The sequence below is a fragment of the Lissotriton vulgaris genome, chromosome 4_1, assembly GCF_964263255.1.
Source record: "Lissotriton vulgaris chromosome 4_1, aLisVul1.2, whole genome shotgun sequence".
NCBI classification, from domain to species: Eukaryota; Metazoa; Chordata; class Amphibia; order Caudata; family Salamandridae; genus Lissotriton; species Lissotriton vulgaris.
Window position 1 is genome coordinate 1,477,266,136 of NC_141691.1, and position 14,912 is coordinate 1,477,281,047.

The following is a 14,912-nucleotide window of genomic DNA, read 5'->3' on the forward strand; positions in this document are numbered from 1 at the left end:
CCAGAACACTCTTGATATAGTTCCCGCTAGCTATTTTCGTGCGGTTGAAGACCTTCAGAGGAAGTTGATATGGGACGGTAGGCCTCGTATTGCTCTTGCCAAATTGAGGCTCCCGTGGTATGACGGGGGTATTGATCTCCCTGACATCAAACGTTATTATTGGGCTTCTCAATTGGGGGCCATTAATCATGATATGTATGGTCCTGAATTGAACCCTGCTTTTGCTATGGATAGATGGCTGTTGCCCGGGGGTAATTATTATAGGGCGCTGTACTCAAAATCGGTGGTCAAGACTCTGTCGGGCCTACGAGTACGGCAGTGCGTACGTGGCAGGAAGCTACTAGTTCCATGGGGTGGAAAGATCGCTTGACTCTAGCGACCCCGCTTTTCGGCTCGGACAAGCTTGGTAAACTGTGGAAGACCAAGGGGTTCGATAAGTGGGACCTCATCGGTATCAGTAAGGTGGGAGACATCTGGGTTAAGGGTCAGGTGAAATCGTTTGAGATGTTAAAGACGGAGTTTGAATTGGGTGACACAGAGTACTTCCGCTATGTTCAGGTTCGCCATGCCTTAATGTCGGTTTTCCCTTTGGGTGAGGTAATTCCGGAGTCATCCCCGCTTGAAGATAGTGCTGTCGGGCACATGGCCATCCAATAGTCTATCTCCCTTGTTTACAAGAAATTGATTAATAACAGGTCAGACCTCCTGTTACATCTTCAGGACTTGTTGACCCGTGACGGCCTCGAGTTGGATGACGAGGACTGGCAGTCTGCGATCTCCTCTCCCAAGGAGGTTGCGATTCCAGCTCGACTCCCACTGGTACAACTTAAGATCCTCCACAGGATTTACGTCACGGGCCCCCGTTTGGTCTGAATGGGCTTTTCTGAGGAGGGATTATACAAGCGAGGGTGTGGGCAGGTAGGGACTTTTCTACATATTATTTGGGAATGTCGTGAGGTTGCTGCTTTTTGGAGCGGGGTCCATGAGGTAATGAAGGAAGTGACGGGTGTTGCTCTCTTGCCGGAGGCCAGACGCTGCTTGTTGAATGTTTGGGAACCCACGGATTATAATGTAGCCCAGACTCAGTGGGCGACCCTGGGGGCCATGATTGCCAAGCGAGATATTGCCCAGTTGTGGGGGTCCCAGAGGCCTCCTACAGTCGAATTATGGAAGGAAAACATGGACTGGTGTATGTTCAGGGAAAAGACAGTGTATCTGGCCCGGGGCCATCTCCGGAAGTGGTTAGAGTGTGGGGTCCTTGGAATAGTTATCGTGGAGACATATGTACACCGCCTGCAGTAGATAACATTAATGTCCCACCTTCCCCCTGACCCCGCATTCAGACCATCTCATTGTATCTTTATTGAGTTTGGCCCTTGTCCCCCCCTCCATTTCCTTATGTTGATTGCCACCCATTGTATTTTCATTTCCTTCCTCGATTGAACTGGCACTTTGTATAACATGTTTCATGCCTTGCTTGTTTATATTTTCAATAAAAAGAAACAAAAAAACACCAAAAAAGACAAACTTCTCCACTAGATTTTCATCCCAATGCCAAAGACACCAAACATGAACTGCTTCTCTCTTCCCATCTGGAAATGACATTAATAAAATGTAACAAGGCAACTCCAATGTTAGCCTATGGGATAGAGAGGCCTTGCAGTAGTGAAAAAGAAAATTTAAGAGTTTGTCTCTACAAGGACATGTAAAACTTAAAAGTACATGTCCTACTTTTTAAAACATTGCTACCTGCCTTCTGGGCTGTCAAGGGCCTACCTTAGGGGTGCCTTATATGTATTAAAAACGGAAGGTTTGGGCCTGGCAAAAGGTTTATTTTGCGAGATCGAAATGGCAGTTTAAAACTGCACACACACAGGGTGCAACGGCAGGCCTGAAATGTGTTTAAAGGGCTACTTATGTGGGTTTGCACAATCAGTGCTGCAGGCCCACTAGTCACATCTAATTTGTAGTCCCTGGTCACATACAGTGTCACTTTACTAGGGACTTACAAATTAAACATGCCAATTGTATCTGGGCCAATGTTAACATGTTTTAAGGAGAGAGTGCAAGCATTTTAGCACTGGTTAGCAGTGCACAGAGTCCTAATGCCAGCAAAAACAAGTTCAGCAAAGAGTGGAGGGCAAAGGCAAAAGATTTGGGGGTGACCCTGCAGAGAGGGTCAGGTCCAAAAAACTTGAATACCCAATCTTGTCTTTTATATAGGAGGCCTATCAACCTCCATTCTTCATGTTGCCTGACTGAGGGTCTCAAAAGCAATGTCACCGCTATCTCTGGGAGGCATGTGCTCCGACCAATCATTTACCATGTAGTCTTTCCTGATGTTTGAGCTATCAGCCTTTGACTACTTAAACTCTTTATTGCAGTTCCCATCCTTGGAATCCTGCAGGACTTTTGCAAAGTGGGTCCTGAAACTGCAGCTACAGCTATCAATTCACAGGCCAGTACGCATCACGTTAACTCCCTTCCTACGCATGCACAAGAACCCTTAATAGTTTCTGCTTTTCTATCAATTGGAGTAGACAGACTGGCTTCTGTCATGCTCAGCTAATTCTTATTGCAGAACCATCCCCCAGGCACCCTTGGATCTATTATTCTTTTTAGGGGTCTTTGTACATTTTTACTTCTCCCCCCAAATAGACAGCATCATGAAAAACGGAGAATGCTGAATTTTTTATGTGCAACGTTTTTTTTTTTACAACAATTTTTAAATACCTGGACACCTTGGAAATTCTAATAATTTACATAGGTGGTGAGCAGGGCACAAATTGGGGGTACATACGAGTGGATAGCATCCACCCACTATTTTCACAGGGTGCACGCCATCTATCCTGCCAAGAAGTTGGGCGCCACTAAAAATATGCTGAATTTGTCACGGGGTAGGTTTCAGACACCAGGACCCTTTCAGCAGTGCCTCCACGATGTCTGCTTTCGTTCCTAACAACAACGTGCCAGCGGGGAGGGAGACTTTCTTATTTTAAATTCCAGCTGGCCCAAAAGGAAGGCCGAAGTTAAGGGGCCATCAGGCCTCCTTTTATTTGATATTCTGGCTGAGAGCTATATGGCGCCTCACATATCAATGCAGTGGAGGGGAAACAAAGGCACACAGCTTATCACTTCACAGGTACTTAAGTTTGCCATGCTTTTAACTTTATTCAGTCCCTGTATGCAAGACATATGCATGCACTGTAAGAATGTCAGATGTTTTTGTCTGTAACAGTATTTACACAAATAATTTAAATATCACTGTTTAGTTGTATTTCTTTTATAGCAATACTCATTCTAAAGCAGGGTGTCAGAGTGCTTTACATCACACGTAAACATTATACATTGACAATAAATCATATGTGTATAAATCAATGTACAGGATGTGTTACATAAGAGTGAGGTTTACAAGTGAAATGTCTTTCATAGCTCACTGTGCTATATTAGAAGGATTACAATTTATGAACTGCAAGTAACAAAAGTATCTTTGGGTTAAAAGCAGTAACCAAGTTACCTAGCTATATAGAATAAAAGTCTGTTGTCTGCATGTTACACATTCACTTTACAGGAGGCATAGTAGTAAGCCTCTGGCTACTTTGATTAAAACAGGGGATACACAAAACACAGATCTCGCCAGCAGTGCGTTAACCTCCAGAGCTATCTTACTATTATTATTATTAGTCATTAAGATCTACTTGGTACACAAAGATCTCTGCAGGTGGTGCCTTAACCTCATAAGCTATTTTGAAATGCAGACTATGCAACCAGTTAGGCACAACAGATTTACTGCCACATTTCTCCTTGCTACCAATTTCTTTGTCAGAGATTTTAACACATATAAGTATACATTGAGGCCCAGATTTTGTGTTAGGTTTCGTCACTTTTTTGGCACAGCCACAATGCAAAATCTCACTTGTTAAATCTTCTAATGCGCTCAAATACATTCATGATAGAACTGCTAAACATATGTGTGAGGTGTGAAGATCTGATGTCACTTCTTGTGATGTTACTTCCTTTGAGGTCATGGATTGTGATGCCGTTTCCTGTGATGCCAAGTGCAATGTCATTTGCGGTGATGTCATGCGCCATGATGTCACTTGCATACTGCCTAACTTGGTTAGTCCCCAGCTTCTTTTTTAGGCTTTGCACCCTGGTGGTGAGCATCAGCTTCTGCTGGTGGCTCTTGTAGCACGTGATTTTACGATAGACCCTTTACCTAAGCAGAGATGCTAATTTTGCATTTTGGGACTGCGGCACCAGCTTGTTTTCAGGTCGCATTAATGAATATGAGGCCTGGGGAAGAGTGGAGGATACAGTGAATAACAGGACAGCAAAGCGGGTAGGGTAGAAAGTACCAGACAGTGAACCCACTAGTCGCTGCTCAGGGTACGGTATTTGCTATGACCTTTTGATATCAAGGATTGTCCTCATGGGAAGAGCTTCTCCGTATGAAATGCTAATTCTATCTAAATAGCTGGATTATTGATTTAATTTCACTAATGGGAGAGAAAATAGTTGCACTCTTTCTTAAAATACTTGGTATAAATGCCAGTTATAGTTGAGATAAGTGTGGGTACTAGGCTGTACACTTACAATAAAGGGTTCACTGATTAAGATCCATGTTATGTGTTGTGTACTTTGGCTCCTGGTTCTGCGGTGTTGGGAATGAAAAGGCATAGAGTATACCCACTGCTTGAAATGGAAAAATAGAAGTGAGGGTACTCTGTGCCAGAGTACTTGCTTGTTTATGAGAAGTGGTGGTACTCTCCATATAAAAGTATAACATTTATCTTGAGAAGTGCCAGCACTCTCCATATAAAAGAATAACATTTCTCTTGAGCAGTGCCAGTACTCTCCATATAAAAGTATAACATTTCTCTTGAGAAGTGCCGGTACTCTCCATATAAAAGTATAACATTTCTCTTGAGAAGTGCCGGTATTCTCCATATAAAAGTATAACATTTCTCTTGAGAAGTGCCGGTACTCTCCATATAAAAGTATAAAATTTCTCTTGAGAAGTGCCGGTACTCTCCATATAAAAGTATAAAATTTTTCTTGAGAAGTGCCGGTACTCTCATATAAAAGTATAAAATTTCTCTTGAGAAGTGCCGGTACTCTCCCTCTCAAGATAAAAAAAGTTCTGATACTCCGTACCGGACAGTACCCTCTCATTTAAAAAACTGAGCATGTCACTCTGTGTGCACAATGGCTTGTGCCCACTGTTTTTCGAGGCTCGCAGGGTCATGTGAATAGTTAGCGTTACAGGAACATAGGTAGAGGGACCAGAAGGTTTAGAGGCTCACTTCATCCCAGTGTATTGCTGACTTTTACTACCTAGTGCTGGTGTGGGTCCATTTCACTTCCTTCAATAAGGACCCCAGCACTGCTGCTTCTCAGCATTCAGTCCACAGCAGATCAACGAAGTGGTGTCATTTAAATAAATAAGTGCAGGACCTAAAAGATTTTCTTTGGAGCCCGCTGACAAATGTTGGGGTTGATGAACACCAAGGCAGTTTAACATGGCTTTAAGTGGGCCGGGTCCTTTCGGGTCTTAGACCCGGTAGTAATTTAAAACGGACATTGAAACGTGTCCCTTACAGGCCCTGTGTTCATGTCCTTATGTTTACAGACAAAACACTGATTGATTTCTGGAAAAGGAGAGTTAAAAGAGGTAAGGTAATCCATGGCGTTCCTGTTCATATTTCACGTTTTATTTAATCTTGCACTCCCTAAGAGCATTTCTTTTTACAGGATATTGTGTTCTATTTTTTACAGGCATCATATTACTCTGGATTAGTGAATATCTGGAATGGGGCACGGATGAATCCAGAGTGGGTTTCTCTCAGTGCTCATCAGGGGGGTCAAAAATGAGTTCAATGTACACTCAGAATACATGGTCATTCAAAGATTCATCCAATCCTTGGCCTCTCTGCAAAGCGCACAGAGCAATGGTCACGTATGCCAATAGCAGTTGTGATTCTATGCAAATGTATCGGTAGGGTGGCCCCCAAGGAAATTTTTGTTTACATGTTTAAGCCACGCCCTTACTTACATTGGCTATGCCTCTTTCAGGGACCCCCCCACATACACACTTTTTCCATCCCACTTAAGACCCTACTGCTTAACCATGATTCCAACTCTTTCCTTTCTTCTTTTCCCATTTGTTCCCCACTCTGCGCTTGCTGTCTTACTTCACTCTCGCAGGTTCTTTTCCAAATCTGCTTCCCCCTTTGCCCTGTCTTTCTTGCTTTCTCCGATTTCTTTCTCCCATTTCCATCTCTCTTCGTTCTGCTCTGGGTCAAGTCTGATGATGAAGTACAACATGACAGTCCCGCGCCAAAAATGAGTACTGGTGTCTACTTGGGGCCACGTGCCGCCACCTGCCCAAATTAAACACTTCAATCAATCAATCAATCAATCAATCAATCAATCAAATAAAGCTTATAAAAAGCCTGGTTGCACAGCCTGTGCGTCCCCGCGCTGCGACAAGGTCCCATCCGAACAGAATGAAGAAAGAAGATCAAACAATGGAATTGTCCGCTGGAAAGAGCGATGTCTTCAGTTTTTGTCGAAAGACACTCTCAGATAATTCCAGTCGGAGCTCCACCGGGAGCGTTGCTGCAAGGAACCTAAAAGAGCGACCGCCCATCCTGGCTCTTCTAATGGCAGGGATGCATAATTGACCCGTGCCACTAGACCTCAACCCTCGGGTGGGGACATACGGGATTAAAAGATTGTGTAGATAGGAAGGGCCTCTCTTCTGCAGAATCCGATGACTAAAACACATGGCCTTAAACAGAACATGTTTCCTCATAGGAAGCCAATGTAATGATTCAAGAGCCTTGCTAGAGGCTGCTCTCTTGGGAAGCCTTAGAACAGACGTGCGGCCGCATTCTGAATGCGCTGGAGCCTCTGGACGCACTTGAGGTTAGCCCCGGGGTACAAAATATTCCCATAGTCCAGTCTCGATGTCACAAGGGCATGGATCATTGACTTTCTTGCTGACACTGGGAGAACATCCAAGGTCTTACGACTAACGTAGATGGCCACCAGGCAGACGACCAAATTGAGGGGGGGACTTGCCTATAATTAAAACGTTGGTTTTATTACCATTCAACTTCAAACAGTTTGCGTCCATCCAGGCCGCCAGTTCCTGGAGACATAGTGTAAAATTCTGTGCGGCCACAGCCGATTCTTGTGCCAGGGTTACCACAAGTTGTGTGTCGTCCGCATATGACACTACACTAACTCCAAACTTGTCCACCATCTCTGCCAAAGGGGCGATGTAGAGATTGAAGAGAATAGGACTAAGAATGGAGCCTTGTGGAACCCCCTAGTCAAGCTTAACACTTTCAGAAAGAAAAGGCCTTTGAGACACCTGGAAGCAACGATCGGTTAGAAAGGATCGCAACCATTCCATAGCTCTACCGCCTACACCGCCCTTATAAAGACGCCGCAGAAGGGTATGATGGGCAACGGTGTCAAAAGCGGCACTCAGGTCTAGTAGAACTAGTGCTGCCGTCTGTCCTGCGTCCACTAAACCACGGATGAGCTCTGTGGATAAAAGCAGTGCAGACTCCGTAGAGTAAGTGGCGCGAAAACCAGATTGAGTAGGATGTAGTAGGTTACGCTTATTAACATGCTCACCTAACTGCATATTAACCACCTTTTCTGCTACTTTCGCAAAATATGGCTGAAGGGAAATGGGACGGAGGTTCTCCATCTGATTAATACAAATTTTAGTTGTTTTTTTTCAGAGGAATAACAATGGCCTCCTTCCAAGTATTGGGGACTGTCCCAGAAGAAAAGGAAAGCTCCAAAAGATGTCTTAAGTATGGTTCCAGAGTAGTGAGACTCTCCCTCAGGATCCTTGAGGACGCTGGGTCACTGGGTGAGCCAGACTTAATACTGGTTGCCACTACTATGAGTCTATTTCCGCTGGGTACAACAAAATCACATGAACAATCTGCCTCTGGGATCACAGAGATCTCCTCGTTAGTAACACTATCCCGTTGAGCTGACCTAGGGAAGGTGGCATATATCCTCCCCACTTTTTCCGAAAAAAAGTTAGCTATTTTATTGCAAGACTCAGCTGAGCTTACGTCGGGGACTTGGGGTATTTTTGTGTGCGCTGTTACTGCCGAGCTGACCACAAACTGTCTGAGAAAGAATCGGCTGCACCCCGACTGTTGTCAGTCTCAACATGGCTCCTTCTGGAACACCACACCACACGCTATTGTACCCAGATACTGGTTTACTGTAAACAGCAGGAAGTATCTTGTTGCACAGTAATACAAACAAAGGCGTGCGCGGCTAATCTTTGCGTCCATTTCGGCAAAATGATTGTGCATGAAAGTATGGGTGATGCATGTCTGGTCCACCCCAATCCTTCATAACAAAAGATTATTTTTCCAGCGACTGTGTCTTCACAATTAAAAGCTGGGAACTTTACGGTTACTAAGTGTTTGGCGCTGGTTCATCTTTCAAAACAGTGGTCCACATGACCCCGCAAAAGGTCCCTCTGTCGGACATGCATTCAATGTATTAAGGTACAAATCACTGCTTTTTCTGCATGTAGGTTTTTTTTTACTTGAGAAGTATGACCCATTTACTCCTGGACCGAACCAACAAAACTTTTTAGCTTTCACCTAAGACTGAGCATGCACTGTCTGTAACAAGGCATGGTTTAGCTTAACGTGGGCTTAGATCCCGCCCATTGCTTAACATTGGTTGGCTTCATTGTTACTCTCACTTGTTTTCTACTTATTAATCAGCTTCCATCGGCTTTCCTACCTCTTCGTGTCTTTCTCCCTCCCCTGGAGCATAAGACGCAGTACTTGTAACCTTCAACTGCTAATTTTTCTCTTTAAGCACTCTACAAGAGAATGTGTTTTCCAGCTGTCTGCCAAGTGTACTTCTCCCTCTTTCCCCGTGTTCCTCTTTCTCGACCTTCCTCAGCTGCTGTTCTTTTTTTTCCCGCACCCACCTTCCTTTGTTATTTTTACTTCTCCTCCTGTCCCCTTGCCCGTTTCTTTCTCCAACCCTTTAACCCTACATTGTCCATTTGCTTCACCAGCCCCTTCCACCTCCCTTCTTTGTCCGTCTGTTTCCCCATACCTCCACCTGCTCTCTGTTCTCCATCTGCTTCCACCAACCTACCCGCCACCCTGTGCTGTCAGCTTGCCTCCCCAACTCCTCCCACCACCCACTATTGTCAGCTTGCCTACCCATGCCCTCCTGGTCACAGTTCGTTGTCAGCCTGCTGCCCCAGCCACTCCCGCCCACCCTCCATTGGCAGCTTGCTTTCCTAAGCCCTTCCAGCCCACCCTCCATTGACAGCTTGCTGCCCCAGCCACTCCTGCATGCCCTCCATTATCAGCTGGCTGCCCCAGGGCCTCCCTCCTTTCCTTGTCTGCTTGCATCGGCTTCCTCAACCCCTCTTGCCCGCTCGCCGTTGACATATTGCCTCTCCAGCCCCATCTGCCCTCTGTTGTCAGTTTTCTGCTCCAGCCCCTCCTGCTTACCCTCCATTGTCAGCTTGCTGCCCCATCCCCTCCTGCCTTTCCTCTGTTATGAGCGTGCTGGCACCAGTCCCTCCCATCCATCTTCCATTGGGTTTGCCTCCTCAGTCTCTTACTGTCACCCTCCGCTGTCCGTGTGCTTCCCCAGCCCCTCCTGCCTATCCTCTGTTAGAAAGCTTCCACATTTTCCCTCATGTGCCCTCGGCTCTCATTTGCCTCATTCTCTCCCTCACTCCCACCCTCTGTATTGCCTCGTGCCCCCACCCACTCATCTCACCCATGTGACAGTTTGTCATATAAGTGGTCACATCATAGAGCTTTTTTAATCATTATTTTAGCCATGCTGCACAGCAGCTGTTGTCCTTTAAGGCATGCCTTAGAATCCTTGCCAAAGCCAATAGCTCCCGCCCGGAAGATCTATTGGTTTTGCGAAGGGAATGCTTGTTTCCCAGAGGTGTAATGTTTCTCAGGATGAATCATGAGTTAATGTTCCAGTATGGTGTTTTTTAATGTTTCCCTTTGCATCATGTGAATTGTTGTCCTAATTTAATGATAAGAACAACAGGACTACAAATCCGAGAGTGCCAAGGATGAAACCGGGACTGGATCAGCTCCTCCCGCATGGACGTTGGATACACCAGAGCTGTTTTTCAAGAGTAAATGTGTCTTACTCTTAACAATTCATGAGTAGGGCAAACCGAAGATCGGAGAAAGACAACTGTACTCAAAAAAAATATATGAACTATTTATTGTCTAATTTAAAAGCCAGTGCTGGATGGGTATGGCACTTGCTTTTTACGCCAGGTCTTGTTTTGATAGTACACAAGGGGGCGTAAGGTCCCTTTTGTATTGCATCAGCACAATTCTTGCTCATTTTCTTAACACTTGTTTTTCAGCCAAGTAATATTCTGAAAATGTTTTCGAGCAATTTAAAGCTACTGTAGAGGTACTCATTTATTGAACATGTGAACTGTAATGGTTTTGTGACACCCCAAACCAGTCATAGACGAAGCAGGAAAAACTCTTATGCTCTGGTAAAAAATAAAAAACAAGCGTCCAATAACCATTGCTGAGGAGGGTTTGATTAAGACTGAAAGAGATGAGAAATTAAAGGAATTTAGTCGATTGGGGATCGTGGACTCATGAGATATCGGGCGCAGTGGATACTAGACCCGCCGAGACAGTACATTAATAGAAGCTCTCGATCAGAGGAGTGGAATTATAAACAACCCTCACCGAGAGAGTTGCCAGGAGTACAAAAGATGGCTTCTGACAGTTCCAGATGCTGGGAGTATAATAGGTAATCAAACTGCAAGGCCCACAGGTGGGAAGGCGAGCCCCGGGGATGTCCTATTAGAACAAGGGCCTTCAATGCAGAACTGATGCAAAGCAAGGGGTGAGTGGTGTGGTGTGAATGAAGAGCCAATGTAGGGTGACCTCTGTTGGGATAGCTTACTCCCAAATACTCGCACATTCAACTCCTTCCCTCTTAAATAGTTTCTCAAAAAGATTGATCTTGATGTCAATTATGTCTGGTTATAAGGGTAGTGAGTTCAAAGAACCCAAGGCGAGTATATTTGGGAAATATTGAGTTGAAGGCTGATACTAGTGAACATTGGGAAACATTCAACAGCGCTGCTGTACTCTCAATGATCTTACTGCTCATGTCATCAGTGATGTCATGCATTATGTCATTTGTGATTTCACGTGTGAAGCCATGACCAAAGGCGTGGCGAGGCGTTAATATTATATAGCTATATTATCTGGCAAACTTCAGCCATTTCACACATTTGTAAATATAGCCTTGCCCTTAACATAACTGCCACAATGTGTTTTTTTTTTTACTTCATTCTAAATAGAAATGTTGTAACTATTTACTTTAGGGAAATGCCGAATTTGTGTTGTTCACAGGACTATACAACAGTTGTACTGTTTCAACCACACACGAAAACAAATAAGCCTTGACTCATTCGTAGATCGTAGATATACCTGAAAACACGATGATCTCGTTTTAACAGGTTGTGAGTGGAACTAACTTACCAGGTCTGTTTATGGGCAAAACAAACCGAAGCACGGTGCGCCATTGCACGGGATCCTCGCTTGTCCAGTGCAACCTAGATTCCTTGGTCGAAAGAACGAGCAGCTCCAACAAAGATTGGACAACATGATGGCTGCTCTTTTCCCGAAGAGGAGAATCTCGGCTGAAAGTGAGGAAGAGATGCTCCTGGCTGGCGACGGCCCCGACCTGATCAGCTCCCTGGACCCGCGCACCTGCTGCCGTGGGGCGGAGCGCCGTGCACGCGGCAGTGCCAGGGAGCGCGAGCGCCTGGCGGCCCACGAGAGCCTGGACTACCTCCCGCCTCACAGCGAGGCCTACAGGAAATGGCTCCAGCAGACGCCTCACAGGTTGGTGTCCCCTACAGCACACCGTATATGACGCAGCTTCTCTTGGTACCGCGTATTTTCACAGTCCGAAGGGAATGATATCTAATTAGGAATTTGATGAGGCTGTTTAATTATACGTGTCTGTCTACTGCGAAGTGATTTGTCTGAAAGGATTTTGAGATGGGTTTAAGATTTAATTCATCCCTTAAAATTAATTTGAAACACCATGATTTATTTTTCTAACGTATGATATGCGTTTGTGGGTCAATTCATAGCACCGTATGTTATTGCAATGTTTGAAAACTTCTGCGGAAGGGGCGACATTCGTTTTACTTTGTTTTTATTTCTTGGATTTATATAGCATCAGAAGCAAAAATAGCAGCTTAATTTCGGAACACTTTTAAGGGAAAAGGGAGAAGGATGTGTTATAGAGGTGATGAAACTGAGAAAGGTCTAAAAAGAATGGGGAAAGAGTCGTACATGTTCAGAAACCTGTGGTGACTGGGGACCGTACCTTCTAACAGTCAAAGTAATTATTCAGCAAGGCACCTTTCGGGTTCTTCTTGAACTACACGCGTTACCTCCTCTTTAGTTTTACAGAAAGGACAATACTTTGGGCATCGTTGTCTTTAACGAGCTGGAGGAGGCTGGGCTGAGCCACGAGTACCCCTGACGAAGAGCCAAATACAGGCCTGAAATGCATTGGGTTATCAGGATGAACTAATGAGGATGACGTATGTACACTCTGAGCTACAAAAATAGGCCTGGATTGGCATTTCTGCAGCTTTTAAGGTTACAGTGTTATACGCATGCTGCCTCTCGTGTGACACATGGATTAATCATGGAAATATGAATATACCTGGATGTAATATGAATACACTTTTGGTGAAATCTGGACTAACTTTCTGCATCACTGTTATGCTTATACTATCGCTGTGCGCCCGATTCTGGGGCGAATGACCGCCCCATTCTTGGGAATTTGTCTAGATAAAGAAGCCCCATTGTTGATAGCACCCCAGGGGGAGGACAGGATGCCGATGCCATCAGCCCAGTCCGTGCCTGCACGATACGATTAGATCTTCAATTACACTCAAGCCTTTATGCCGCTCGTTGAGGAGACTCTGCGTGTCTGAAGGACTTGGAGCGCTGTACTGCCATTGGGAGCCCCGTTGGTGACTATTGTCTGCGTGGGACCCAGCAAGCGCCGGAGGACGGGACTGCGAGGCCTATCAGGCTGTGCGAGCTCCACCAAGCACACCTGTTGCCTCTTCCCGAGTCTCCGCCCCCCTGCTTGCCTGTTCGCCCTTAAACTCCTCGCGGCCCCCGCTCCGCGGGTGCCGCTCGTTGAGGAGACTCTGCGTGTCTGAAGGACTTGGAGCGCTGTACTGCCATTGGGAGCCCCGTTGGTGACTATTGTCTGCGTGGGACCCAGCAAGCGCCGGAGGACGGGACTGCGAGGCCCATCAGGCTGTGCGAGCTCCACCAAGCACACCTGTTGCCTCTTCCCGAGTCTCCGCCCCCTATACCAAATATCGTATATCATCTGGGAGGGCTGCGCGTTAGCGGGACGCGTGTGCGGGACCATTCCCGGGACAAAGCCCGGACTAAGGGCGGACCCTCTGAGACCCCCATAGGCCAGAGTAGGCCGGGCTGGGCCCACTCTCCAAAAAACCTTACCGTAGGATTGTGTTACAGGTTAGTTAATGGCTACTCTACCTGTTGGGGGATCACCTGGGATGAAGGGCAAACTTCGCAATGGGTCACTAGACAATTACTTTCCCAAGGTACTGTCCGAGGGGGAGAAGGAATTGACCATGGCTGAACGCAGGGCTGAGCGGAGGCGTTCAATCGAAAGCTTGAAAAACAGATCCCTTCTGGATTCTGCGTCTGTATCCGTGTTCACCGAGGGGGACTTAATCGACCTTGGGAGGGAAACCGTCAGTCAAGAAGGCTTCCCACTTTTACTGCGTGACTGCACATCTTCACCTGGTATGTCCCTTGATCCTATAGTGATTGACCCCCCTACTCAGGTCCCTGCTGCCCCCCTGAAGCCTAAACCACTGAAAGCCAAGCAACTAGTGGTTGCACAGATACACGGCCCACCACCAAATAAAAAAAGGAGGAAATTAAGGGCGGGAAAAGGCAAAGTTAAAATTTCCCATTTAGACTTTGGCAAAGGCCCTAAATTATCTTCACCGCATGTAAGGGCTACCATGGAAGTTGCAACTACTGTAAACCCCGAGGCATTACCAATGGTGGCTACTCCGCTTGTTGAGGTCCCTAATACAGTAGGTTTAGTTAATAGTCAGGGGCCCTTACTTATTAATTCATCGACTCCTCCTCCACCTGCAGGGGATCTCGAACTTTTACTGAGGTCTCTGTTGATACCCGTGATTGAGAGTCTTAGGAAAGTCGAAAATAGATTGGCCTTAGTAGAGGCTGCCTTAAACAGTATGGCCACGGTGACCAGACCCCAGGGGAGTGGGGGAACACAACCTATACCTTGTACTGGGGTCTCGTCTACCGAGACTGTAAAACCCCCAGTAGCTACCCCCGCTGCTCTACTCCAGCCGTCTAAGCAGTCGTCTCAGCACCAGGGAAAGACGGCGCCCGCTACTCATAAAGAAAATCTTACAATGACCCCCATCATTTCTGTAGCTGGGAAAGAAGGTGGCGCCAAAAGGCCATTGACAAAGGCTCCCCCAGTAATTAGTAGTGAGAGACAGGGGGAAGTGGGACGTACTAGAGGTCCTTTAACTAGGGTACCTCAAGTGGAAATTCCACCCCAGGCGGTGCCCTATGTAGTAGTCATGACCGGGGTTCCTCCATTAGCAGACAATAAGAAGGAAGGTTATGGCCAATTGAAAAATAAAATAATCCATTGGCTGAGGACATTCAGGCCTATAGCCCCAAATCTGGATGGAGATATTGTACATGTTAGAAGGCTCCCGTGGTTGGGTAACACTAGGAAAGACATTGACGGGGATCTAGTGGTGGTCAATT

The 14,912-nt window shown here is 46.0% G+C and overlaps 1 protein-coding gene across 1 annotated transcript in view; it reads left to right on the forward strand.

Annotated features, from left to right (window-relative positions):
• The first annotated feature begins 11,655 nt into the window (after positions 1 to 11,655).
• The window catches only part of LOC147724139 (chloride channel protein C-like), a 627,958-nt gene continuing 624,701 nt past the window's right edge, over positions 11,656 to 14,912 (forward strand). Inside the window, exon 1 of the mRNA XM_086965734.1 lies at positions 11,656 to 11,930. Within this exon, the coding sequence (XP_086821860.1) occupies positions 11,689 to 11,930 (242 nt within the window). The 5' untranslated portion in view covers positions 11,656 to 11,688. The remainder of the gene's footprint in view (positions 11,931 to 14,912) is intronic.